The sequence below is a fragment of the Sceloporus occidentalis genome, unplaced genomic scaffold (genome assembly GCF_023333645.1).
Source record: "Sceloporus occidentalis isolate IW3139 unplaced genomic scaffold, rSceOcc1.0.p SCAF_29, whole genome shotgun sequence".
Lineage (NCBI taxonomy): Eukaryota > Metazoa > Chordata > Lepidosauria > Squamata > Phrynosomatidae > Sceloporus > Sceloporus occidentalis.
The window spans coordinates 1,057,188-1,083,626 of NW_028317009.1; the positions used below are offsets into that span (position 1 = coordinate 1,057,188).

The 26,439-nt window shown below is 40.9% G+C and overlaps 1 protein-coding gene across 1 annotated transcript in view; it reads right to left on the reverse strand.

Annotated features, from left to right (window-relative positions):
* The window catches only part of LOC149299095 (C-Maf-inducing protein), a 66,742-nt gene extending 56,207 nt beyond the window's left edge, over positions 1–10,535 (reverse strand). Inside the window, exon 1 of the mRNA XM_089486460.1 lies at positions 10,239–10,535. Within this exon, the coding sequence (XP_089342586.1) occupies positions 10,239–10,535 (297 nt within the window). The remainder of the gene's footprint in view (positions 1–10,238) is intronic.
* Positions 10,536–26,439: the final 15,904 nt, after the last annotated feature.

The following is a 26,439-nucleotide window of genomic DNA, read 5'->3' on the forward strand; positions in this document are numbered from 1 at the left end:
AGCACAAAAATAATACACATTCTAGCTCGGTAATTCATAAGTGAATTCACAAATAAAACACGCGATCTATCTTAAAATACGGATTCTCTAAAAGAACACTCAAGAACGAGTGATTCCCTAAAATAAGTGTTAAGAAAAGCCCAGCCTTTTGCATCATGCGCACGCTAGATAGAGTTTCCATATAGATGCACGCACTTTAATCCTACATGGACTTCACCCACTTGAGATTGAAAATAGAACCACCACATGTTGGCTTGGGGAAAATATGTTAATCCTATGAGGCTATATCTGTGATCCTAAAAGAGGAGAAAATTGACATCACGGAGGGAGAAGTTAGGAGGAACTCATGGGTGGTACAAAAGAACAATCCATAAACCTTTGTTGACCTCATGGCACGATATATGCAAGTCACTCAGTACTTCCTATTCTAAATCACGGGATACTGGCCTCCTCCAAGAAAATCCAGATTCAATAAGGAAGGGTAGTTCGGACACATATTAAAACAATACCTAGAGTTTATTCCAATGATGTTAAAATATCAATGGACAAACTGCATGGTGGTCACTAACATACTTCACGCATTGCATGGACAGAATAGTCGGTTTAAGAATAGGAGAATGACTATCCAAATCCTATTTTCCCCTCTACGATGGAAGCCCATTAGATGGGGACAGAACATCGGGACGGGAAATTGGTTGGCTTGCCCCCCCCCCCAACAATTTCCCTGATTGAAAACCAAAAAAACGGTTAATGAATTTATTTAGATCCCCTTTAAGTGTAGTCTATATGTTACAGAGAGTGACTTTAAAATGTCACACCTGTGGTTGAATATCCTTTACATCCAAAAGTGAGATTTCCGGTGAGTTGTTTGGTTTGGTAACGCAGTGCGTCCAGGAATTAGAAGAAGGTGTTTTTAAACACCATGTTGCATTGTGAATTATTATATTCCTAACAATGAATAATGCTTATTATTAATTCAAGTACACTGAAACACAGAAACAGGATGTCAATGTGCTCAACTGAGGATATCCTGAAAATCTACAATATTGGATAATGGTGGGCAGCGTACCAAAACGAAGGGCTCAAGCTATAAGGAGTACCCAGGGAGGTTGCAACAGGCTTTGTAGGTAAATAAGACACTCATAAAGCATGCACCATAATCACTTATTACAGGGTTCATATTTACTTCAATGAAACACAAAAATTAGAGGAATTATAAAAAAGCAAGTATGTTGGCAGCCATGGAAGTCGGGGTTGGACATCGCTACGCTGAAGGATTAGAATGACGGGCAGATTCCTCGGAACACAGGAAATACTACGTGACCCTGCATTTCCATTACCGTCAACAAAGCTGGCCTTAGTAGCGGTAGCGAGATGCTCGAGCCACACCTGACATCCACAGGGATTTGCCACAGATAAACTAACATTGTATTCTTAGAATTTTGGCAAAACTGTAATAAGGACATACAAACATAGTACTAAAGAGTGCACTGCGGGTGCGTGGATATCACACAGCCCCATTCCTCCCAAGTGACCACCTGTAGGAGGAACCAGTCCTTCTTTAGTCCCAAATCCCTCTGCCATCAATCTTAACTAGGAGCTCAGAATCTTTTCCGGGTATACGTATATATTAGTGGTCTACAGCCCTAAGATGACAAATACGTCCACCTTTAGAGATGCTAACCAGTGCCTGTGAAATAAAGTGGGACCGCTCCGAGACTGCCGTCACAGAACTCTTTGTCCTACATTCTCACGCACGGCGTGTGCATCCCAACGCCGGGATGTGTCGTCTCCTGACATTCAGCATCCAGGAGCCGCGCGCAATAAGCGGAAAAGGTGACCAAGGAGACACAATCGCAAAGTATAGATATGCCTTCTAAGTCAATAACACGGCAATTTGTCACTTTTATTGACAGGTGAACTTTAAATAATAGTTATAGATTTGTAAAATACACAGGTTCCAAGTTCTATACATCATTTACCAATCCAAACGCTGCCGGTTCTATACTATATTCAACTCACTGCCAAAAACCACCAAAATGAATGAAGGATAAACAAGATTCTAGTTTCTTTGCACTTGATGGTGCCTCAGATTCACCACGCACTTGATAATGTTCTTTTTTCCTATGAGCTGGGTTGTCATGATACATTAAAAGTTCCATATGGCAACCTTTAGCTTCCAGTACCTATACATTATAGCTGTAAGCCAAAGATCAGATACACCTACGGTAAAGGTTAGCGTAGGCAGTCCATGACAATCTGCCTCCAGTGTTTTTGTGGCGATGATGTGTTATAGATTTTATAAAGGAAGATGTGGTTAAGTCACCCACGATTAAAATACAATGCATATCATGAATACGGTTGTCGAATCGGAAGTACATAATTCTGCCGTTACAGCGTTAAGCGTGTTTGCATAACATCCTATCCCCCCTCCGGGATTGACTAGATCAAGTTTGGTTCCCTAGCGAGCAGTTATTTGGCAAATAAAGTAACCAAGTCTGAAAATGTAGCGCGGGGACACAGGCGGAAGAAGAGACTACGTCCAGAGAATAAAAACGGAATGAGAGAGTCTGTCAAGCAAGCAGCTACCTGACAACGGGAAAATAATCAGTACGGGATAAAAACCGTTTATACGTGATGATAACTTTATAGCATGCATCATATCATATGTGCCATAAAAGACCTACACCTAGATGATATATCACACCATATAGCTGGCCGATACGTCCAGGGGAACAGAGAAAGCTCTGCCACATCAACATACCCATTCCCCAATGTCAATAAAATGAATGCATTTAATAGGAATATAAATGCCGTCTTAAGCTAGTCCTCATAGAAACATAAAATGTAATGGCAGGTAAGACTCGTTCGGCCGATCTAGAACACGTTTCCTGATATCAAGACTCAGACCTGGTAGTTGGTCTGGTCTAAGATTCAGGAGCCATATGCCTTTCACATACATGTTTAAATTCCCATCGCTGTTTTTACCCACTACCACTTCTGCTGTTTGGCTGGTCAGTTTATCTACCACCCTCTCTGTAAAGAAAAACTCTTACACTCCATCTAAGTCGTTTTAGATTATGATCTCTTGTGCTAACATTTCTCCTTCTTCCGTTCTGTACTTAGGTATTTAAACGTTTCTTCCACATCTCACATCCCTTCTCTCCTCCAAACTCTTTCTGCTAGTGACATATTGTCTTGGAATCAGAGCAGCTGCTCCCCCCCCCCCACTCCTACCGCCCCCCCCCATGTACCAACACATGTAATAAACACACGTGCAGTCCTTGAAACATGTGTAATAACTGCCTAATACAGAGGAAAGGAAGTGGTTAGAGAAACACCAACAATACCCGAGCGTCACATGTTTAGGTTATCTTAAACCATATCCGACGTCATCATCATGTGTAAGCTCTGTTGGTTAACATTTCTTTCTGGTCACCCATCGGATGACCGTGGTCGTCTATTGCCCCTGGGAGGGGGGGGGGGGCATAATGGTGTGCGTGTCCACTCACAAACAAACACTAAAGAGAATCGGCTCTGTTATAATAAAAGGCCTCGAAGGAACCAGACTTGTTTCCATGGTTACCCGAGGTTCTGTAGAACATCTGCAGTTTCCTGTTTGTCCATTTGTGCTTCATTTTCATTCCTGCAGAAATCAGGGTTGTGTTTCTTTTTTAGTCATTATTATTATTATTACTATTCATTTTCGCAGCGGAGGGGAAAAAAAAAAACCTTGTATCGCAAACACACCTGCATTGAAGAGGCAAATCCCGGGGGTTAATCAGCTTTTATTCTCAGAGGAGGGGGTTTAACCCCCTATGTGCCAAAGTCAGCACTGGTGCAGGCCAACAAACCAGTTTTATACCAGCAGGCACATAAAAACGCCCTACGATCAGTAATAATCTTTCTGAGCAGATAGCATAGGTTTAACCCTTTGATGGACACCGCAGTGGCACTCATAGAGTATAAAGAGCAAATAAGTAAAAAAAAATGATGCAATCACCGTAGCAACCAGTGGAATGTCCCCACTGGTTTCTATAGCTTGATACATCTGCCCCAGAATTGTTAATTGCCCTCCAAGTTTTATAGTGAACAGAATGCAATTTTTTTTTATTTTTTTTGGACTACATATCTCACGATGGTTCCATAACCGCAGACAAATGATTTTATTACGGTCATTGAAAGACGTGAGAGGACCCGCCATCTGTGCACAAAGCGCCAGGGCAAAGTTTCATTTCCACCGGGCGCCCGCTCCCATTCCCATGTTGCGTTTAGAGACCCGCATCAAATCGTCGATGTTGAGAAGGCTGCGTGTGATTTGTGGTCAGAAGCCCCAGGGGCAGAATTGGCTGAAGGGCGAAGAAACTGTGTTTCTAAATATTGTATCAAAGTGTATTATATTTGTTACCTATTTTGTAAAACAAGATATGTAAACAATATTGTAACTACGTAAAAGTGGTCATCCTGGTGCAAAGTTTTGTGTTTTTTTAAATGCTCTTATCACCATAGCAACCCAACAAAATGCTCCAATAAGCAGGAACATCACACTAATTGCTATGGCAATAGGAGGATTTTTTTTATATACTTTTGCACCAGGATCAATATTTATATATGAATCTACGGACTATGTAGCAATGCTGGACATCTCTGGCCTGTCCCGATAACACAGATAGATTAGTAAATAGACTGCAAGCTCAGAGGAACAAAGGGAAGGGGTTCCATTTAATGTGTGCTTAAGAGCAACCATCGGACATTGAAGCACGTGGGGCGTCCGTGATCCAGCAGGGAACCCAGGATGAGGGATGGCCCAAAATGTGCTACCAGCCCCGGTGACAAAATAAATAAATAAGTACAACTCCCATCATCCCCTGCAAGACAAATCTCAAACTACCAGTATCACAAGGCCGGTTTCCCCTTGGAGAAATTGTGATTTTTTTAAAAAAACAGACTCTGGTCACCTTAGAGGAAACGTTCTTAGTAGATCCTCTTATCCCTCTAGATTGTAAGCTCTTCTGATCATGGCCCTCCCTACCTCTTGTTTCTGTCAGTGGAATTGCTATGTGATTTAGTACTTGTTATGTCGTGTTTACCGATGTACAGCGCTGCGGAATATGGCAGTGCTATATAAAACAATAAATAATAATAATAATGACACAAATATGATGAAACCTGTTAAGAAAGCGTTACTCGCTGCCAAATGTGAAGTGGAAACTTCACCCGGTTTATCTCTCCTCCGACCAAAGCCGTATGTTTTATTCCCCTAAGCTTTATCTACGTCGGTCGCTATCAAATCTGCTGAAGTCGTGCAGCTGGGAGCCGGCAGATACTTCCCCTAAATGTGACGGCTTTACCATATTTAGTCACAATGTGTCAGTTAACACATACTGGAAACCGAAAGTGTCAAAGCCACACGGAGAATTAACACGGAAACACACGGGATCTACATCCATCCATCTATCTATCTATCTATCTATCTATATATATATATATATATATATATATATATATATAAGCCACACCTCCAAACCGTTTAATAAGAAAAATAAAGTCAAAAAAATAAAATAAAAAAATGATAAACCACACAGTCTGATAGATTCCGAAAAGCTTTCTACTGAAGGCCGCAAATATTCCCCTCGACTAAAAATACTTTTCATGAGTCCCAAACACGAGATAAATAAATAAAAATTACAAATAAATGAACCAGAGATCTTCTAGATAGTTGCGGAGACTATTATTTATATATTGTTTATATTTATGCCTTAGATGGGTGGTGTTTCAATGTATTTAGTTCTAAATTCTTGCTTTGTTTTGTATTATTTATAATAAAAACTTGTAAGCTCTTTTGGTTCCAAGCATACACTACTTGTTATGTCACGTGCAGCGCTGAGGAATACCATGGCGCTAATATTATTATTACCAGTACAAAGAGAAGGTGACAGCGGTTGTGGAACTACAACTCCCATGATGCTTAGCCAGGCGATCAGTATAAGCGCTGGCCTTCCATAACGGGAAAAAATCTCCCTGAAGCTCAGTGAGCTGCTTTAAAGGATAGTTTCTACTTAAATAAAATAAAAGATGAATGCGCACGCAGAGACATGGCGGATCTGATGGCACCAGGTAGGATCCGGGGTCCCAATTCTTGGGTATCCAAGAATAAATCGGAGGAGACTAAAGTCTGGGCTTGTGAGTGCCCTGCACATGCGCAACTAACCAATTAGCCCCCGAACCCCTACTGACTTTGAGTGGGACACCCCTGCTGAAGCGCCGCTCCTGCCGTGCACCCCTTCAGGCGTATGCCATGCCATTTAAAGGACGCAGAGCCACGGGTTGATCGGATCGGGTTAGAGATAACGGCGGGCGCACACAGTACGTGTTTGTGTACACCTGCAGAACACGCCTTACACAAATATATGCGGAAGATTATTCACACAAAACCCATGAATGCTACAAAACGAAATAAATCTGCGCAGGAACTCCACCTCGTCTATCAATACACAGCAAGAGAGCAAGCGGCGGGCACCTTTCCGGGCCCGTCAAAGGAGGAGAAATGTTAGAACAAGAGGCCATAACCTAAAACTAGACGGTCAGAGGCCTACATGTCATGTAAGCATGTTTTACTTTACTCAGAGAGTAGTAGAACAGCCTCCCGGCAGACGTGGTAGAGGCTAATACAGCAAGTAACATTTAATAAGAAATGTAAAGTCGCGCCCGACAGATTCTACTGAAGGCCGCCGACAAATATTTCCCTCGACTAAAAATACTTTTCATGAGCGCCAAATGCAAGATATTCTACGTACAAAAAACAAACATAAAACACAAATAAACAAACCAGAAATCTTCTAGATAGTAGTTGGGCGCGTACGACAACGCGGGTTACGGATACACTGGTGTACAGCTTGAAAAGTGGTCTTATCGCCATGGCAACCAATGCAATCGGCAGGAGCGTTGCGCTGGTTGCCATGGCGACGAGAGCGCGGGGTCCGCGGTAGCTTCGGGAGACGGTGTTCTTATCCGTAACCCCCGCTGGCCGTGCTGTGTTACATTACATGCCTCGTTTGGTGCTTTTCTTGCACTAATTGCACGTTGTATTACTATGGAGATAAGATCCAGGCCTTCTGTTGTTTACTGGAAGCAGAGGCGATGAGTGGCTCTCCAGCTGTTGCCGGGCTGCAGCTCCCACCACCCTCAACCAGCATTTAGCGCACCAAAAGGCGGCTGAGCATCATGGGAGTTGTTCCTTAATCGGTTAGGGGGTATACAGCAATGCTGTCAGACGGCATTCGAACGACTTTAGATGCAATAAGATCTGTGTTATGTTTTGAGGATTTATCATCTTTTTTTTTATGCATAACCAAGATCTGCTTGAAAAGGAACCAAAATCCACCAAAATGGCCAACAAAATTCTATTTGTACATAATGATCGCAATAAGTAAAGCCAAGCGTTATCAATCACGGGGGAAACGTGCAAAATGTACCGGAGGAGCATGAAACGCCCCCTGAATCCAACGCTGGCCCACAGAGCTCACTAATGGTGCAGGATTTACCTCACAACAGTAACTGCGTGTCTGCGGGGCACCTGTGCAGGTGTGGGAGAGCATTAACACCTGCCCCTGAGGGGGGGGGGATATTAACACCTGCCCCTGAGGGGAGGCTCACATTAACACGTGCCCCTGAGGGGGGAAAACATTAACACCTGCCCCTGAGTGGGGGGGGGGTATTAACACCTGCCCCTGAGGGGGGGGGAATATTAACACCTGCCCCTGAGGGGGGGAAATATTAACACCTGCCCCTGAGGGGGGCTCACATTAATACCTGCCCCGTAGGAGGGCTCACATTAACACCTGCCCCTGAGGGGGGAAAGCATTAACACCTGCCCCTAAGGGGGAAAGCATTAACAAGTGCCCCTGAGGGGGGGGGTAAATATTAACACCTGCCCCTGAGGGGGGAAAGCATTAACACCTGCCCGGAGGAGGTAAAGGTTACCGGTTTGGGAATCTATGCATCAAATTACTAAAGGTTGTCCAGCATTACAGAGCTGGGGCCAAATTATCTCTCTGTACGTCAAGTTTTCTTACACGGCTAAAGCATTATATCATATACATATACACACACATATATATATATATATATATATATATATATATATACACACACACACATTTGCCAAACGCTAGCCCGAATGAGAAGCAGATATACCCAATACAAGAGCCACAGAGGTGACACCCAACCTTAAGAGTCAGAAAATCACCTAAGTTCATGAACTGGCGACTTACATGCTTTCTATCTAAGCTTCTAGAACGGGAAATGGCTTATGAACTCCCATAAATCTCAGCCAACCCTTAATTCTGGCATATGATTATGAGACGGGTACTCCAAACCAATTCTGAAGGCCCCAATGGTACAGCCACTGATGTCACCGCCGTTCCTGTTTAGCTGAAAAAAGCTGCTGTGACCCGTGCAGCACCTAACAATTAAAAACAGTCATAAAGACGATTTGACGTCTATGCACTAAGGATTAACCCCTGAAAGTACGGCCTTTCACCCTGTTACTCTACAAGTTCAACTTCCTGTGACATTTCAATGTATAAAATGTTCCATTTGACTCCATTAAATTCTTAATTACTCCAAACAGATCATTATTGGTAAAAAAAAAAAACACAGCTAAATAAGCATATCTGATGAGTGTTTAATTATGACATCATACATATATATATATATATATATATATGTGTGTGAGTTCTCCCTTATATATTCAATAATCAGGATTTATTTATAACATTGTTATATGTACAGGATCCTTTACAAGATCCAACACTATCCGCACTGTATCTCCGTGATCCGCTGCAGCACTGCCCCTGCAGATAATATACGTGAAATCCTTTGGGAATATATGAATTCACAGCATAATGCCCCCCAAGCCATTCTGTCACCCTTCCTAAACCACTGGTTTTTATATCGTAAATGCAGGGATTTAAAGAAATAGCAGACGCCAAAATCCATTCAGTGACCCAGCCTACCATAACATAAAGAATAATGGGCTGGGGTTTCTATTTCTCCTTAAAAGAAGGGCGAGAAAGGGAATACAAAATGTAGCTGCTTAAATACATGTTGATTACATGATACGGTAACCTGAGACCATGGAACGCAATGATTTATCGCGTTCTTTAAAATGTATAGAGAAAAGATGGCTGATCTGTGCAATCTTGCTTCTATGTTGCAATAATACTAATAATAAATAATAATAATCTATTACATTGCATTATATATATATATATATATATATATATATATACGTTGCTCTTACAACAAGGGTGGGTTATATGAATTTTTCAATTAAAACTGCTTTAACCATGTTTATAGCCACACATACAATCTCTGTTTTTAACATTTCACATACAACCCTTACGGGTGAGCATTTTGATCTACAATACCATTCCCATCTTTCTACCGGAACATACACCTTTACAACAAAACAATAAAAATAAAGTGAGCCCTGCAATCCAGCATGATGTGCAAATTATTTTTGAAATAATAGGTGCTTGTTAGTCCACCCCAACATCCAATGCAGTAAACCCTGTGATCACTCCAGAACCTCTTGACGAGAAGATCTGTCCATCAACGTATGGCTTCCAAAGGTGGTATATAAAAATGTCGATTGACAGCTTTTTAAATCAAGAGGTTCTGTATCAGCTATGGCATTTCATTCCCATAAGGTGCCCGGGCCGGAGGACATGACAGGAATTGGATCACTAAATACAATAAAACACAGTACATGCGAAGACTCCTAATGACCTAATATTTAAGACAATACAATTAAAATGATGATGAAGGAGATCCAAGAGATATCAGTTATGAAGAACAAAGTGCTCGTTGTCATAATTTAAAGCTGGTTTCCTATTAATCTACATTCAGATCTTTAGTAAAAGAAAAATAGCAGATTCCCCCGATTTACCCCCAAGCTAAACATTCTGCGAAACCAGAGCCCAGTCTATCTGTTTCTCATTACAGAGGATTGTAATGTACTAGCGAGAGAGAACACAGCCCCAAATCCCCTCCATAACAGCTTCCACCAAAGAGAGGGGCAAAGATCTCCCCCCCCCCAAAACCCAAGATAGAGAATCTTGCCCCCTCCCAGTGGTTGCTGTTGACTGCAACTCCTATCAGGCTCATCCAGATCCTCCCTAGACTAATTCCCCCACTAAAACATGTCAGAGGATCTTTCCCAGGGTGGTACTTACTGTAGCAGAGGTCAGGCTGTTATCTGCCAGGGTCAGATGATGGGGTTCCCACCTCCTTAGGAATTTGGAAGTGAGAATCTTGCTGAGGAAGGTCCTGGGGTGCCTGATCACACAGACCTGGATGTCCCCTTCTTGAAGCAGTTTATACCTCATCCCATTGAAGTGCTGAAGGGGTCTCCTGCAGGAAACTGCCCCCATTTTGCCACCTTCTGGAGCAGACATCTCCCCCAGCAGTGGCTTGTTCTCCTCTATCTGTCTGTGATCACTGCCCCCACATGAGCTGCTAGTACAATCCATAGCAACTAGTCAAAGGAGGCTTCTCTCGCTTGTATTTCACTGAAATAGCAGATAGCAGAGAGGAACAGGCGTATCAGCACCAGCAGATCGCATGAAACAAAGTATCAGATCCCCTCTTTCAGCCAAAGAACAGATCCTATTTGTCAGATCCCCCCTTCTGCAGGCTGATTATGGGGATTTCCAATGTTCTACTTGATTAGACCCATATTCTTTATCCCAGGTCCAGACAATAAGGGGTAACCAGGCTCAGGTCCCCTCTGTGTGTGGTCAGAGCTGTGCTTCCTTTTTTTCTGCATGTATCTATATGTTGCCTGTGTCAGTGTGTGTGCGGATGAGTGTGTGTGTATGAGTGGTGTGTGTGTATGTACGTGTGTGTGTGTGCCACAGAAAGCATTTGCTAAAAGATTGCAGCAGCTCCCCCCCCTTGATTGGTTGCTGGGGTGTCATGTGGCCTCAATGACGTCAATGCTAAAAGCAACAGATCAGGATGCACATTCTCTGTGTGTGTGTGTGTGTGCTGCAGGGGAGGGGAGGGTGTCATAAATAGGAGAGAGGGGGGAGAGCTGGGGACAGGAGCAGGGTAGGGGCAGCTCTCCATCTTTAAAACACCTGAGTCTCCTGGTTGATCTAGCTGCAAGTCACATTGCAGGGATGGTTAGAAGTCTTTGAACACTAAAGTGCATAACTATTCATTCCCTGCTCTGACTCCAAACCCTGAAATGCTTCCAGAGCACTATATAGATGGGGTAATGTCATCAAGGACACACATTATATCTACAACATCCAGTACATCCAGTGATAAAAATAAATATATACATATATATATATTTATATATTTTATTAAACTGAGGTCACCATTGGTCGCCTTTAATCTGGGATATTTTATAAGCCACACTTCCCTTTGTAATACGCAGAGTGGAAACGCTATGCGTTGTAAAAACAATTCTGCAGTTCTCTTTACAAACAATGTATTAATGTAACAATAGCAGTGTAAACATGTGCATTATAGCTACATGTGCCTATACGTTACAATCTGCTTAACCATCGGATCCAACTTTCCCTTTGTTACTTATCATAGATTTATATAGCACCACCATACACTAGAACGATGTACAATGGGTAGGCAGGACCTAAGAAGAAGTGCATCACATAACAATTTTGGCTTAAAGAAACACAAATGTAAGGGGGGGGGGCTCTGCTCAAACGATCAGATGACAAATCCTTTCTTTATTCTACTTTATCACATGGGTTTTGTCCTGTGAACCATAGTAGAGATCCACCAATAAAAATGTTCTTTGATGGTAGAGGTAAGACCCTAACCAAATCGCTAAAAAGAATAAATCCTCTCTAGGATTATTTGTGCCAGTAAAATGTTGCGGACATTCATGCTGCCGTTAAATTAACAAAATCTGTACCCGCTGGATGCCCATCTCCTCCGCTCGCCCATCCTGTGTGATTTGCATGGGGTAGACATGTGCCTTCTATGCCGAGATCTAAATCTAAGTCTAATTTGCTTAGTATATTGAACCAGGCTGACCCGATTTGCATCTAGTGCCAGGCTCAGCTGATTTCCATAGCATGCCCTCTCATCTCAGGTTGATCCACTTTGCATAATGTGAATCGCTGTCTCGTTATTATATTAGCAAAACACCTTTTTACAATCAATATTTTAAGGACTTATTATTTATTGGTATGAGAAAGCTTAGCCCTACACACACTTTCTTAAATCAATGTCCTGTTCTTGCCTACTCTAAGATACGCAGATAAACGAATTCCATTACTGGCCGCATCCACCATATACTCGGAGAAAGTGTCATAACCCAATAAAGGTGTGATATGAAATGCACGAGTCAAAAGGACTTTCTGTCAATGATTAGGAATTTATCCGTGATGAGCGAGGATTTGGAATCACGGCGGCATTAATGTACTTAGAAACCACTCCTTAATCAGCTTGTTACAAAAGCCATATGGCTGTCTATAACCGAGGTGTTCGGATTCGTTATTAATCATCTTAAACTATGAAGCATCATGGGAAGAAAGATGGATTTTGGCCCAAAGAGGGACTGCCCCCCTAAGCAGGGATACTTGGGAGGTATGCATCAGAAGCAATCCCAAGAATGCACTGGATATGCAGCAAAGAGAAGGTATAACACAGGCTTGGAGATAAGTATGGATCCAGGCAAGTAACGTCAGGCTTCCGGGAGTGACTGAGTGACATCTGGAGATTGTGGGATCATAAATACTCAGGGTGGTTCTCTCTATTAACACCAGATCGGCGGTGCAATCACACCCTCCATACATAGCATGCCTGGGGGCCGGATTGCCCATCAGACTAAACCACCCTCTTACTAAAGTGAGAATAAGTGATGAGAGTAGTAGTTCAAATCGGCAATAGCACCGTGGATTGCACACAGTCCTTTTATTAAGCTAATCATTCATAACTTCTGTTGGCTTACCTTAAACCAAAATGTAATTCCACTCTTCATTTTTAAGGATATTCATAATTCATTCACAGAGCTGTATAAAAAGAGAAAACATATACATTTAGAAACATACGTACAAATTGGAACAATTCCGACATTGCTATCTATTGTACGTATAGAAATGTCACAACAAACATCGCACCAAGAATAGCAAATACCTAAAGAACAGACAGGAACATGTTATAAGGCCAATGGCCTATGGGTAATTGACCTCTAGCCAATATGGGCACAGTGGTGTGGGACGCATAAGCCTCTTTATTACGTCTGCCATGATTTCAATAGATATCTGTACCTGCATTCCATACCTGCTTCTTAATTGATACAGGGGCCATCAATAGCACACTAGTTTTGTTGCGTTCGTAAGACATGGGAGCTGATACCTATGGCAACTACACTTAATTCTTAAAGCCCGAGCCACCCAGTTGCTGGTCTTCTCAGCAGTGAGCCAAGGTGGAAGTTTAATTTAGGGTTCTAGCTGGAGTTGGTATGTTGTGACAAGTTCTTACAAATGATATATATCGAAGAGTAGGGTCAGTTCACTTAGAAGGTTAGCCCCTCCTGGGATGATCACAGGTATGGTCTCAGGGTCCTAAGGATGTTCTTAGGAATGGTTCCAGGGCAGTTTATAAGCATGTTCTCGAATACGATTTCAGATTTCCTAAATGTAGCCCAAATGTTCCTCTATGCTATTGCTCCAGGTCCGAGTAGGGTTACATTCAACTTGTGACATGGGACAACAGTCAGGTGTCTGTGTGATAACAGCAGGAGCGATTATGTACCAATGATCTTTAGATTCAGCTATCAATTCTTTACTTGCTTCTTATTGGACCTCCACATAGGAGCCTGGTGTCCATCTTTGGACATCAAGTATGTATAGCCAAGAAGATGTTAATAACAGGCTGAATTGTCAGAAAATATCAGCTACTGATGAATTTAATCAAAATGTATCCTTTCTAGATATCTTAAAAAATAGTTCAATATCCACATTGGTTGCATTCTTACACCGTGGAATAAATTCTATAAATGCCTGGAAAGACAGTACGTTCCCAAAATAGTCATTAATAAAACTCTTTGATTTTAGTCCCACTACTCTGGGTCTTTTAAGGCTTGACGAAAGGGCCACATCCTTAAACCATAAAAGATTTTGAAAGCCAAATAAAACATGTAGACAAACTATTAAAGCGTGGACTTTAAGCCAAGGGTTAAGCCCAAACGCTCTCATCTACCAGACAGGATCCTCAACCTTTCTCTTTGTCAAAGGAAGTCATGATGATCACACATTCACTACCTTTAGAGTCATCAGTCGTGTCACAACTACAGCTTGAACCTTTTCACTCCAAAAAAACATAAAACTTGATTAGTGTTACAAATGTCTTTCCCACCCACCTTACTACAACCAGATCATTGGCTGCTCAGGACATCATAGCATTTACCCACAAAGAAGAAACATTTTGCCTACCTTGTCTAACACTTTGAACTATACATGGTCCTGGGCCTCATTTTATGTCTATCTCACGCCTTCTCGATTATCTCATTGTATTAACCTCTTTTGATGGAAGGCTTTCTCACTTTTTCATCACCCTCTCATACATAGGAACTCTCCAGGTGTGGCCTGGAGTCTCCGAGTGAAGCTCTGCTTCCCCAGGTCAGTTTCTTTCTTTCTATGGGTCAGTTAGCAATATTTGATCACGCCCACATCCCTCCCACTCCACGCCCACCAAAAGGCTGGTTGGGGTTAGCCCCGCCTCTTCACTAACCCACTCGCATGGATGCTGGTGCTCAGGAGACCCCTGGGTAGCCTACATTTTCTTATATTTAAGCACCTGATCTCACATGTTCTTCCATTCCTTGTCATTTGAAGTATACTTCTCTTGTTCTTGTAACACCTTTATGTACCTGTTGAATTTAATAATTTCTTGTTACGAAAGCATTAATAAAATAAATAAAAATCCACAAAAATCACAACCGAAAATTTCAACAAAAATTTTTTTCAATTGATAAATAGAATATTGTCCTTTCGAAGAAAACATTTCTGCCTCGGAGTACGCGGCTTTGTGCGGACGTAATCACGTGAAGATGTTGTTGGCTTTTCGAGTGCTGCACTGAGAACGCCTTGTAATAGCAGATACAGAAAGCATCTCTTTGGCAGCAGATATGAAATATTGGGTCTGCTTAATCCACCCGTCTGCAACATATTGCTTTAGAATTTAACACAGGCTGGCATAGTATTTTACTGAGAGGGTGGTAGATGAATGGAACAGCCTGCCCGCTGAAGTGGTAGACTAATACAGTGAGGGGATTTAAACATGCATGGGACAGGCATAAGGTTTGAGTCTTGACATTGGGTACAAAGGGGCAGACTAGACTTTGTTTCTATGTTAAGAAGAATAATTTTAGGGCAAATTGGTAAAAGTGAAGCAACTGCTATAGCAACCAACAGACTTGTAGCTCATTGCACCACCATAGCCCAGTTGGAACCAAATTGTTAGATAAATTCAATAATATATATAATATTATATAATTTGGTCTCTTTTAAATTTGATGCAAACAAAGTAGAAAAGGGTGCAAAAAATATGAAAATTGACAACATTTTAAAATGAAGCATTTGGGGGCAATTCTTGTTTATCTTTGCAATTCTTAAAAGGTTATAGAATGAGAACTCTTCGTTCTTGTACCACGTCAGAGTATCTAATGGAAGCGATTTACTCGGACGATTGGCGTGTATTTGTGGCAGCGGCAACCGATCTCTTTTGTGTTTTTTGCATACGTTTGCACTTTCAGCGATGACATTTTCTGTTTATCCTCCCTAAAGCAATACGATTGTTGGTTTTAGCTGATGAACATAAACCTAGCTTCGGCTCCACACCTGCGATGTCACCGATCACACGGTGACCTGCAACACTGAACACGCAAAACTACCGTGTAACACAAGGAATCGGTGATGGGTCCGGGTTCCTATTTGGTTTTCAGATTTAAAGTTGCAGGTACAGCGAGTACAGATATTCCTGCGGACGTATCGGTACTTCCTAGTCACTGGTACCTGTTCTCTGGAAGAATACAACCAATATTAATAATTAAAAAATATATATTTGGATTGATTACTGCTACTTCTGCATTCATTATATATATATATATATATATATATTTAAATATATTAAATTATATATTAATATTTATTATAGTGTTAACCCAAAAAAAGCAACTTTAAATTCCCTAATGACTCGGCTAATCACTATTAATGAGTAGATTTATATGAGTTTATACAAGGACTGGATGGATTTTAGGTTTTATATTGTGGTTTGGCTCTTATATTGTGGTTTCCAATTTAACGAATTAAATAAATCCACCACGAAACGCTAAAGAAAGAGAATATCGGATATTCCCGAAATATCTGAAAGCGGAAAGTCTAGTTTCAGAAAGGGTTTAACACGTAATGCACTCGGGGTAAAGACACGTCTAAGATGATGGGTTTCTTGTTCACGGCTTACACGGGACTTTACCCGTTCCGAAGCTCCTTGGATCTTTTGTTGGCTCTGGTCTCCGAACTGACTCACCTTGCCTGCTTCGTACGCTACCGAGAATAAACAGCGTCTTATATTAAAGTGACGTGCTTTTACACCGAACGCAGGCTGTGACACATCCCCGAGTAACTGACTAAACGCTACCTTGTTAATCCGGTGGAACAGATAGATCGGCCCAGTTCGAGAGTTAAGAAAACGTGACGTATCTGGTTGCTCAATGTTGAAGAGCAATGAGGTTCAAGCTTTTTTCCTGGAACGAAGAGGCCAGAGGCCAGACATGGGAACGGCAACACTCAATGAGCGCTGTGTAGTCCTGTCGCTTACCGAGAGTGGTAGATAAGTGAAACAGCCTCCCAGCAGAGGTAGTTGAGGTTAAAACAGCGAGGGGAACGTAAACATGCATGATATAGGTATACGGTTCCTGATATGGCATCTTTTCCATTTTTTATAACAAAGTATTAGAACCGTTTGATTTTGTACACTAGATCACTAATGTATACTACGGTATAGTATTATATTTTATTTACACGGCGCCAATAGTTTACAGTCCATACATTCAAAGCGTATGCTAAATACAGAATAAGATGACCGACATAAAAAGTGGCTCATAGACAAATGATATAAACTACGTACCATAAATCGGTTAGGATTAGAGGAGAAAGGGCCTTTTTCTGGATTATTGTATACCAGACCCATTGATTTTATTTTTATTTACCTAATAGTGTTCTACTTGCCAATCATATGACCTCATCTTATGGCACAGTGATAAATACCAACGCTAACTTGTGTAAATACATCATTTTATAGCATGGCAGGGCCCTCCTTGCCCAACGCATCGGTTCATCTCAATCTGTCAGACCCTTCAAATGTACGGACTGTAAGAACCACTGCGGAAATCGGAGCTATATAAATAAAAAATATTAGCAATAATAATAATAATTATTATATACAGTTCTAAACAGCACATGTAAATTGCTGCCCCCTGCAGCATGTATGATGTATAAACTCACCGAACAGTATCATTTATGCATCCTGCAGGGTTTCTACGTGCTGTCTTCGCATGTCCTGGAAAATATGGCGAATGCGCTCTACCCTAGGTAGACGTGATGAGCTAAAAACCGAGGATACGGTCTCTATTAGACGCCTTGGTCCACTGCAGCCAAGTTTTTAGTCTTAAAGAAGCAAAAATGTCCAGAAGAAAATCCATATCGGGAAAGACAATAATAATAAAAAATATGCATTGTTACAGCTCAAAAGCACATGTTGAAACAAAACGGTTAGGAAATAAATCCAAAGTCCAAATAGTTTTTACGTGGCTACTTTTTATTAAACATTCGTAAAACAAACAAATCTTTGATCTGAGCCTCTTTAGAAATAGTTCAAGTATTAAATGAATCTCCGATATACAGTAAGGCTGACATACACAAAAATCAGAGCAGTTCCAAGACTTTTCTGTTCATAGAAAACCCGACTCGTACAAATTAGGTCAAAACGTCGATACTTTTGGTGTAATAGAAACACAATGGAACATCTCATTTCAAAATCCCAATTTTGAAAGAAAATTGTAAAACCAAAGGGGGAAAAAGTGCTGCACACACATATACTATATATTTGTTTAAATAAACATTGTAAATCACACTTGTAAACATACATTCAACTTGCGCAAAAATATGAGTTAACGGCCCTATAGCACTGCAGTCGTACGCGATGTGTTGGCAGTGAATGGAGCGAATAGTGATGCTTGGAGAAGAACGTGCTTGGAGAACACCAAGTGATAAAGCATGTTTATGAGAAGAAGCTCACTCGATACACAAACCTAAAACCCATAGCTATCTGCTAGCGTAACATCTGCCGGCCAAAGGCTGACCAGACATCATGGGAGCTGAAGCTCATCAACGCTGGAGAGAAGCTGTATCTCTCCGGTAATGGCTCATAGAATCGACCATGATATCGAGCCAACTGAAAGGCATTAAGGATGAGGAGGCTACGCAAGACCTGGATAGCATCTTAAGACGCACTTCAACAGAGAGCATGCTGGGAAAGGTAGTTTAACACAGCCTGGTTAAGCCAGTCAAAGTTTCCTATTACAATGAGCCAACCGATAATATCTGGTCTTAATAAAAATAAAAGGCTATGCACACATTATCCATGGTGAAGTCAACGTTCTACGACATGTTTACATGGGACAGACGCAGAGAGAGAGGAAATTGTGCTTCCCAACCTCACTCCCATTTCCCAGTTTGTATTCCCGGTGCTCAAGCTCCTTAGAGATGACGTTCTCATTTCGAATAATCTCTTTCTCAAAGGAAGAGCACAGACTATTCCTTAAAGTTGACTTACTCAAGAGTAACGATAAAGCGCAGCTTGGGCAGCGAAGGTGTCCTTCACGCAATCAAAATAGATCCGTAAAGTTCATAACTCAAAGTTGTTAACTGGTTTACGGCTACGCTGCTTGACGGCCAAAGTATGAGAGTCTATATCCTCATGCCACTGTTGCAATGCTCACCAAACGCAAAGAACTGTCCAAAGCCATAGGTGGGTCTCCACACAAATACGTTTTTCAATACTATTGGAGTGTTTGCACCCGACGTCTCCGATCCGTATCTATCGTACATTGCAGCATAGTTAACTTAGCAAAGTTTGGCAAATTCTCAATATCATTATTAACTGGAACCAGACACACTCTCTTTCAGAGGTGATGACAGAAAGCTGGAGGAGGCTTTAATAGCGCATTAAACAGACAGAAAGGGAAAGGCACATGGAAGGTAAGCATGGTTTCGCGGGCATTGTGGTCCCTTTGTCCAACTTTAAAAAGAAACTTTTCTCTACAAGGTCTCGGGATGGCTGGATCACTCATCAAGAGAAGCAGTTTTGTCAAGATTGGGCGTTTATTTAATGTGTGCTTAGTGTTTATTTGTTTTCTTTACTCAACTTTTCGGATGGCTGCTGTAGAGTAGCGGCTATACACGTTAAGGTGCTACTATTTTGTGCGCCGTAGACATGTAGAGTTCTTGGTGAACATAGCTAGTTGCCACCAAGAGTGATAAATTGACACGTGAAGTTCATGCGTAGATCCCTATTGTGTTTCCAAACAAAATCATATAATATAACCTCATAAAGTTGGAAGAACGTCAACCTGATATACCATGGAGATAGACAAGAACGGTCAAGGAAAAAATACCAACTGCTGTCCAACTTTCAACAATTCCTCAGAGGAGCCCATGGGAAAATATCTATTTTTGACATAGATAGAGTTCTCAACACGCTCAAAAATAACAACCTTCATCCCTTCGCTAGTTTCAACATGCAATAGATTTTGTCAAGCAACCATTTCTTGTAACAACTATTTTTCTGCCTCAAGCAAAATAAATATGATTGCAATCCAATATTAAATCTTAAAAACATCCCAAAACCCCATCATTAAGAACTCCATGCGATCCACGGAGAAGACCCGGACTATATGACTCGATATTCCCTGTTAGAGCCTTCCTAGCAGCGAAGACCTTCATTCTAAAGCTTAGAAACTATTCTTTTAACAGAGTTAACATGGGTGAAAGATATACAACAGTTCCGACCGTAACAAGAAATGGAACTTTCCTGACATCGCCACGAAAAGTACATGTCCTAGTGGAGACCATCAGCTGGGCTTCATGGCCACCAAGTAAGCAAAGCAGCAACCATTTCCATAAAAGAAGTAGATTTTCAGTGTATTTCAGAGTGTGTAGGTCAATAAAACAAATGTACCAGTGTTTAGTCCGACACGGTTTGTGGCTACTGTGGTCAACAGACAAGAAGAACTTGTTTAGGCAAACGTTCCCATGAAAATCAAGCGTTTCCGCCTCAACGCAGACAAGCATAATGACTAAACGTGCGACATACAAAAGGTCGGTGTTGACATATACTTCAACTTCTGTATTGTTTTAAATGAGTGAAGCACTTCTACCGTTACAATGATAGCAGCTATGGTTAAAATCCTTTAAATATCCTTAAAAATAATCAAAATCAGGGTGTGCAACGAAAGAGGGCATTCCACGACCACAAACCCACGGAGAGGATCGTCCATTATTTGGTTCAATTTGGTTTTTACTAGGGTAATAATGATCTGGACCCGTTCAGCGCTGGTTGCACCGGCCCGGTGGTCTGTGGCACAGTTCAGGATGGGAGAAGATTAGGGGTCCTTAAGAAAGTTGCCACAGGGGCAATAACGAGGATGAAATGTGCAACGTATTTTAAAACGACATTTTTCTGGAATGCCCAAAACATCAGTTTAATAATAAAAGGACACACAATCAAACCACAAAAAGCGGTGTACACGATGTATAAATATTTGGAAGGTTTTTCCTTAAAAAAGGACAACATTAAATACCACGTACAAGGCGGGGGTTCCCTAACCCCCAAAGTCACAAACGTCTTTATTCTATCATTTTTGTTGGCACGGAGAATGGAAGAGCGAAGCTACGAAGGCCTACGGCCTGAGCCAGGCAATAAAGAGTAACGGTGAAACACCTTTGGTCAATCAGGGCTTATGCAGCAATCCTATCAGTCTGAAATGTGCCGTGTAGTCAACGCGAGGCGCTTCCACGGAATAACCCAAGTACCAGAGCGGCGTTCCTCTCTCGGCAAGATTATAACGCCTTAGTCTATCATTCTCTCGAGTGTGAAATGAAAGCCGGCAAACAACAGGTTAAGCCATCTCCACCTTGGCAATAACCGCCGGGCGTAGCGGGAGCCGGAAGAGCTGCCTGCCGTCTGTCACCAGCCTTTTGTGATTCCGTGGAATGGTTCCGTTACAGAATTTGGCAACATTACAAGTAAAGTAGAACTATGAGGTGGCAGCAGATGGAGAGAGGAGGGCAACGGTCATATTTGCATTGGAAAAACAAAATGAAGAGCTATGATGAGTGGGTAGGGCTGGATAAAAAAAATGGGGAGGAATAAGTGGAACTTCCAGGTCTAGGTCCGCTCTGGTTCTAAAACCTTGACAAAAACACCTAAAAGTACGCCGGAATGTTATGAAAAAAAGTAAATGAAGCATTATTCTGTTTTACAGTTTGAAAAATACAAACATGTGTTTGAAGAAGTTTTTTTTCTGCTGTGTGGGCAAGAAAGCCTTTCCACCAATCAGTGCCCTGCCCTTGTTTCATGCAAATACAAGTCACAATGGATTAGAGCTCATTCACAACAAGAAAGTGGCAACGTTTAGCATTATGTTCCTGGAGTGTGCTCCAGCACACTTAAAACATAGGCTGATAGACATTGCCCTGATTATTATTATTTATTGTTTTATATAGTGCCATCATATTCCGTAGCGCTGTACAATGGGTAGACAGGACATAAGTATTATATAACATAATAATTTGACTTATAGAAAAAGGTGAGGAGGGCCCTGCTCAAACTTACAGTCTAGAGGGCCTAAGGTTTAGTCTGGGTTCCTTTGGGGTAAGATTCATTTTAAAAATAAATTGGGAGATCGCTATCTACCTGCTGGTTCTGGCATCTAGTTATTATGTCATAACACAGCACTCTATGTAATTTATTCCCTGTGGACCAGCTGGTCAACACGAATAGTGAACAAGGGGCGCAGGGTTGGCCAAGTGCCCTTGGAATAAGGATCTAGCAAATATGAACCCCTATAGATTTCCTCATCATAAAGAGAGGAACATACGTGTATATGCTTTTGTTACTGTCCTATGGATGTAAAGAACATATGTAGGACTCGAGGTTCATGGTCTGTAATGGTCTGGTTGGCCTCAGGATACCATCCCATTCCTACCGAATCTAATGATGAGAGCTTCTGTCCAGAAGGGGAAGAGTCAGAAACATCGTCTCTCCAAAAGTAGGCAACGTATTCATTTGGCCAAGCAGAGCCGCTCTTGGCCAGGCCTATGTTTGAAAAAGCCATGTATCTTTTACCAAGCTGTCTTGGTCTCATCGGTGGATCTTCTTATAAACTGAACTATACGCATTGTGTGCAAAACCAAGGAATTTACCCTCGGGCTTAAAAAACACAAAAACCATAGAGACACGAATGCCGAAAAAGAATGCAACTCTACTGGTTCTACTCTTCTGCCAAGAAGGAACGTTCTTTAGGAATCCGCCTCAAGAACTTGACCTACCGAGGAACCTGCAGTCAAGCGGTCAAATGACAGACGCGGCAAGCGGTGCGTAAAGCGAAACCGCAAAGACAACGCTCGCGAAGATTACGTAATAAGCGGTAATCGCACTGAATGCGCTCGTCAAACTAAAAAAAAAGTCTAACCTCATTGCTTGTTTCAAGAGGCGCTTCTTCAAAACCCACCCAAGAAATCTTAGAACAGAATAGGGGAACTTCTCCAATAAAGGACTAGATAAAATGATGTAGATGATAAGAACCAGACTATAAAATGTTATCATTTTCTGATCACAAGCAAGCCAACGCGTTTCACTTTTAAATCATAAGCCTTAAGTATTCTAGAAACCTCATAACAATTTGGAGAGTGAGAAGCGAAAAGGGCCCACGCGGTTCTCGATGATGGGCTTATGACCAGGAGTGAAACGCGTTGTATGTTTTTTTTGGTTGAGTTACCTAAATGACATTGTAAAACAGATTAAAAATGTAAAAAAAAAAAGCAAGGTGAAGTACGTTGAGCCCCTACACATGCCCCATACTACAGAATTCTGCAAACCAGATTATTTTAGTAGAGGATATTTCCATAAATTACTAAATAATAACAATGTATTTTCTTTTCAGGTTAATACGTTTCAGTTTAACGACGTTTGTAAAATAAAATATCAAATGTTTTCACAACAACAGTTTGTGTAACAAGTTCTCCTTAGTATTATCTTACACTCCATAACTAACTTCTTAAAGGCACATTGCAAATACGTAAATGAGCATCTCTATTAATGACCCCCCAAATTAACTAATGACCGCCATTCGATTTTTTTTTTTTTTAAAGGTGCGTGTGCATCTACACAAAATGCGTATACTCCGATATAGTCATTAAAATTACGCTAAAAACAACTAAATTTATTATACTTTTAATTCCATTTAAAAACCATGGTCTTTTCTGCTGAAACGGCAATCGAGCCACCATCCAATCAGTGCCTTCTGACTCATTATTAGTATCATCTTTTATTTATATAGCGGCAACAATTTACGCAGCGCTTAACATGTCTACAGGCACTGGATCTTTCCATTTCTAGTAGCGTTTAACTGAATTAAGTACGGCAAATAATTTTCTGCAACTATGTTCTGTTAAGACCCCAAAGTACCAATAAAAAGGAAGAAATTTACTTACTATATATATATATATTCTCCAGCTTCTAAAAAGACACAGTAGCTTTAATATTAAACATACATTGGCTACTCTGGATACAAGATAAGACAAAGGGGCAAATAACGGCAAAAATGGGCAGATTAGATGCTTCTTATCTAAAAAATCAAAGAAGAATAGCGTGTTTGACATACCTTTCATCACATTCTTCACAAACCATGGCCTTATTGTCTCCTTTTTGTGCCGCTGGCATACTTTAGTTTGTATTAATAAAAGCCATCCCTTTCCGTGCTTGTTTTAAGAAATACTTGCTAATATTTTAGGTATTTTAGGCACTTGGAATAACACTGGAAAGGCAAATTAAAAATGTGCAAAAAAAAAAGTCAATCCTTGTTATGCTAGAAGGGAATCGTGTCTCGGCATATAAGAAACCCAAAACATATAAAGCTCTAAGACCAAATGTAAATGTTTAAAAAAACCACAAAAAACCCACATTCTGCCAAGAAAATAAGTGGGTTCTTTCTCTTTGTTTGCACCAAAATTAATGTAATTCAGTATTAACCTCTTAAAGGGAATAGCCTTGATATGCATCCAAGCCTATCATGATGCCATTTGTGTAAGTATGTATGTATCCATAACGTTATACATATATACAAGTCAATGCATGGATCAAAAGGAAGGATTTAGCAGCACAGCCATGACTTAATAGCAATCCAAACTACATCAGCAAAGGATAAAGGGGGTCGGGAGGGTCTAAATTTAATTAGCATCTAGAAACCCAAATACAAAGTCATAAATTAAACCGTTTTAGCTTATCTGTTATTTTAAAGTATGGATAGCACGACCATTTAACGCAGCATTTATTCTATCATGATGAGTACTTGCAGGGCTAACTGCACCCATCAACCTCAGCCGCGTTATGGGAGACGTGCTCCAGCACGGCGGGAGATCGGGCAGTCAGCTCTGCAGTATGTAGTGCTCGTAAGGCAGCTAAAAAAAACCAACGTCAACGCAGAATAAGAACAATATATTTCTAAAAATAACAAAAAGATATAGAAAACCCAGTTTTCAGCGATCGCCCCATTCTGGGTGCAATGTATAAAAGCGGATTAAATGTTATCACTGAGTGAGCTGCATGGGCCTCGAGACAAGAAGCAGACAATTTAAAGTAATCAGACATCATTTTTCTTTTGTTTTTAGTAAAAAAAATACCCGTTGCCTGAACAGGATTTACATCCAAGGCCCCAAAAGACGAGAAAACCACCCCAAGCCTCTCAAAGTAAAAGGCCAACCAGAACATCGCAGAATAGCCAAGGGCAGAGCAGGGATGTATGGACGGAACCAACGTCCGGCCATTCTTGCCACTTAACGTGACACTTGGGCAATGTTTGGAAAATGGTCTCTTTATACAGAACAGCCCCCCCCCCCCGCTCTGTGCCGTACATCCATTATAAGAAAAAAAAACCCAGTCCTGATTGTTTAACATGTAACATATATGCTCCCTGTAACACGCAAGAATGCTTATTCAGCCCCGTTTCTTAAGGAATTTAGGTATAAGCATTAAGGTCCGCTCCCTGAATGTATATGAAGTTTTCTACTCCCGCCATGGATCACGTCCCTTGTAGAAACCGTTTTGGATGTACCGTCCTGATCGAGGGCCCTGGGTGGCCCTTTGAGTTAAGTAAAAAGTATTCTCATTTGTAAATCAGACGTGGCAATGGATTTCTGGAATTTACGGTCCCTGTACAGAAACAAGGTGCTACATTTGGAGCAGTTACCATGGCAACTCATGAAATAGTCCCATTAACTGCTCCTTATAAAGGATTTTGCATCAAAATTACTCACTTATATATATGTATATATATATATGTATATATATATATATATATATACACACACATATACATAACATACATACATATGGTCCTGTTGGAGAATTAGTGACACGTAGAAGCTAATAGCTTTGGGTGTTAACCAAGAATTATTGAGTTAAGAGGTAATGGCACTCGAATCCATCCAAATGAGTCTTTATCGTCATTAATATGGCTAAATACTGGAGTGTAAGTAAAGCAGTACAAGATGCATAGAAAAGAAGAAGAACAAAAAAAAAAAAACCACCTTTGTCTTTCAATCCTTTTAAAAGATAAAAATTAAAACCCCACCACACTGTAAAAATAAAATGCCTGCCATTTCACGGCAGCTTTTGCGCCTGGATATGTTAACCTTAGCGATGAGGTAACTACAATAACAACCCCGTAACGCGATAGAAGATTGTCTTTTTTTTGTTAAAGTTAAAAAAAAACAAAAAAAAAAACATACACGTTGCATATTAAAGCTAGTTATTTTAGTACATTGCATCATGCTTAATAACTAAGTGCCAGGTCTCATTAAGCATAAAGCAATTAAATACGTACATGTATATATCAAACTATTACTTCTTACAACACCCGCTGTTGTATATGCTCTTTTAATAGCATTGTAAGATGGGTTGGTTTTTTTTTACCGCAAGCGCTACGTACCAGTCGCATTCTGGACGCAACGCGATTATTTCCACGTTTTGTCGTTTCCGAGGGGTTGTTTTTTTTGTTTCCTTTTTTTTTTTTTTTTTATTCAGATTTCGCAGTCCGTATCCGAATGTAACATT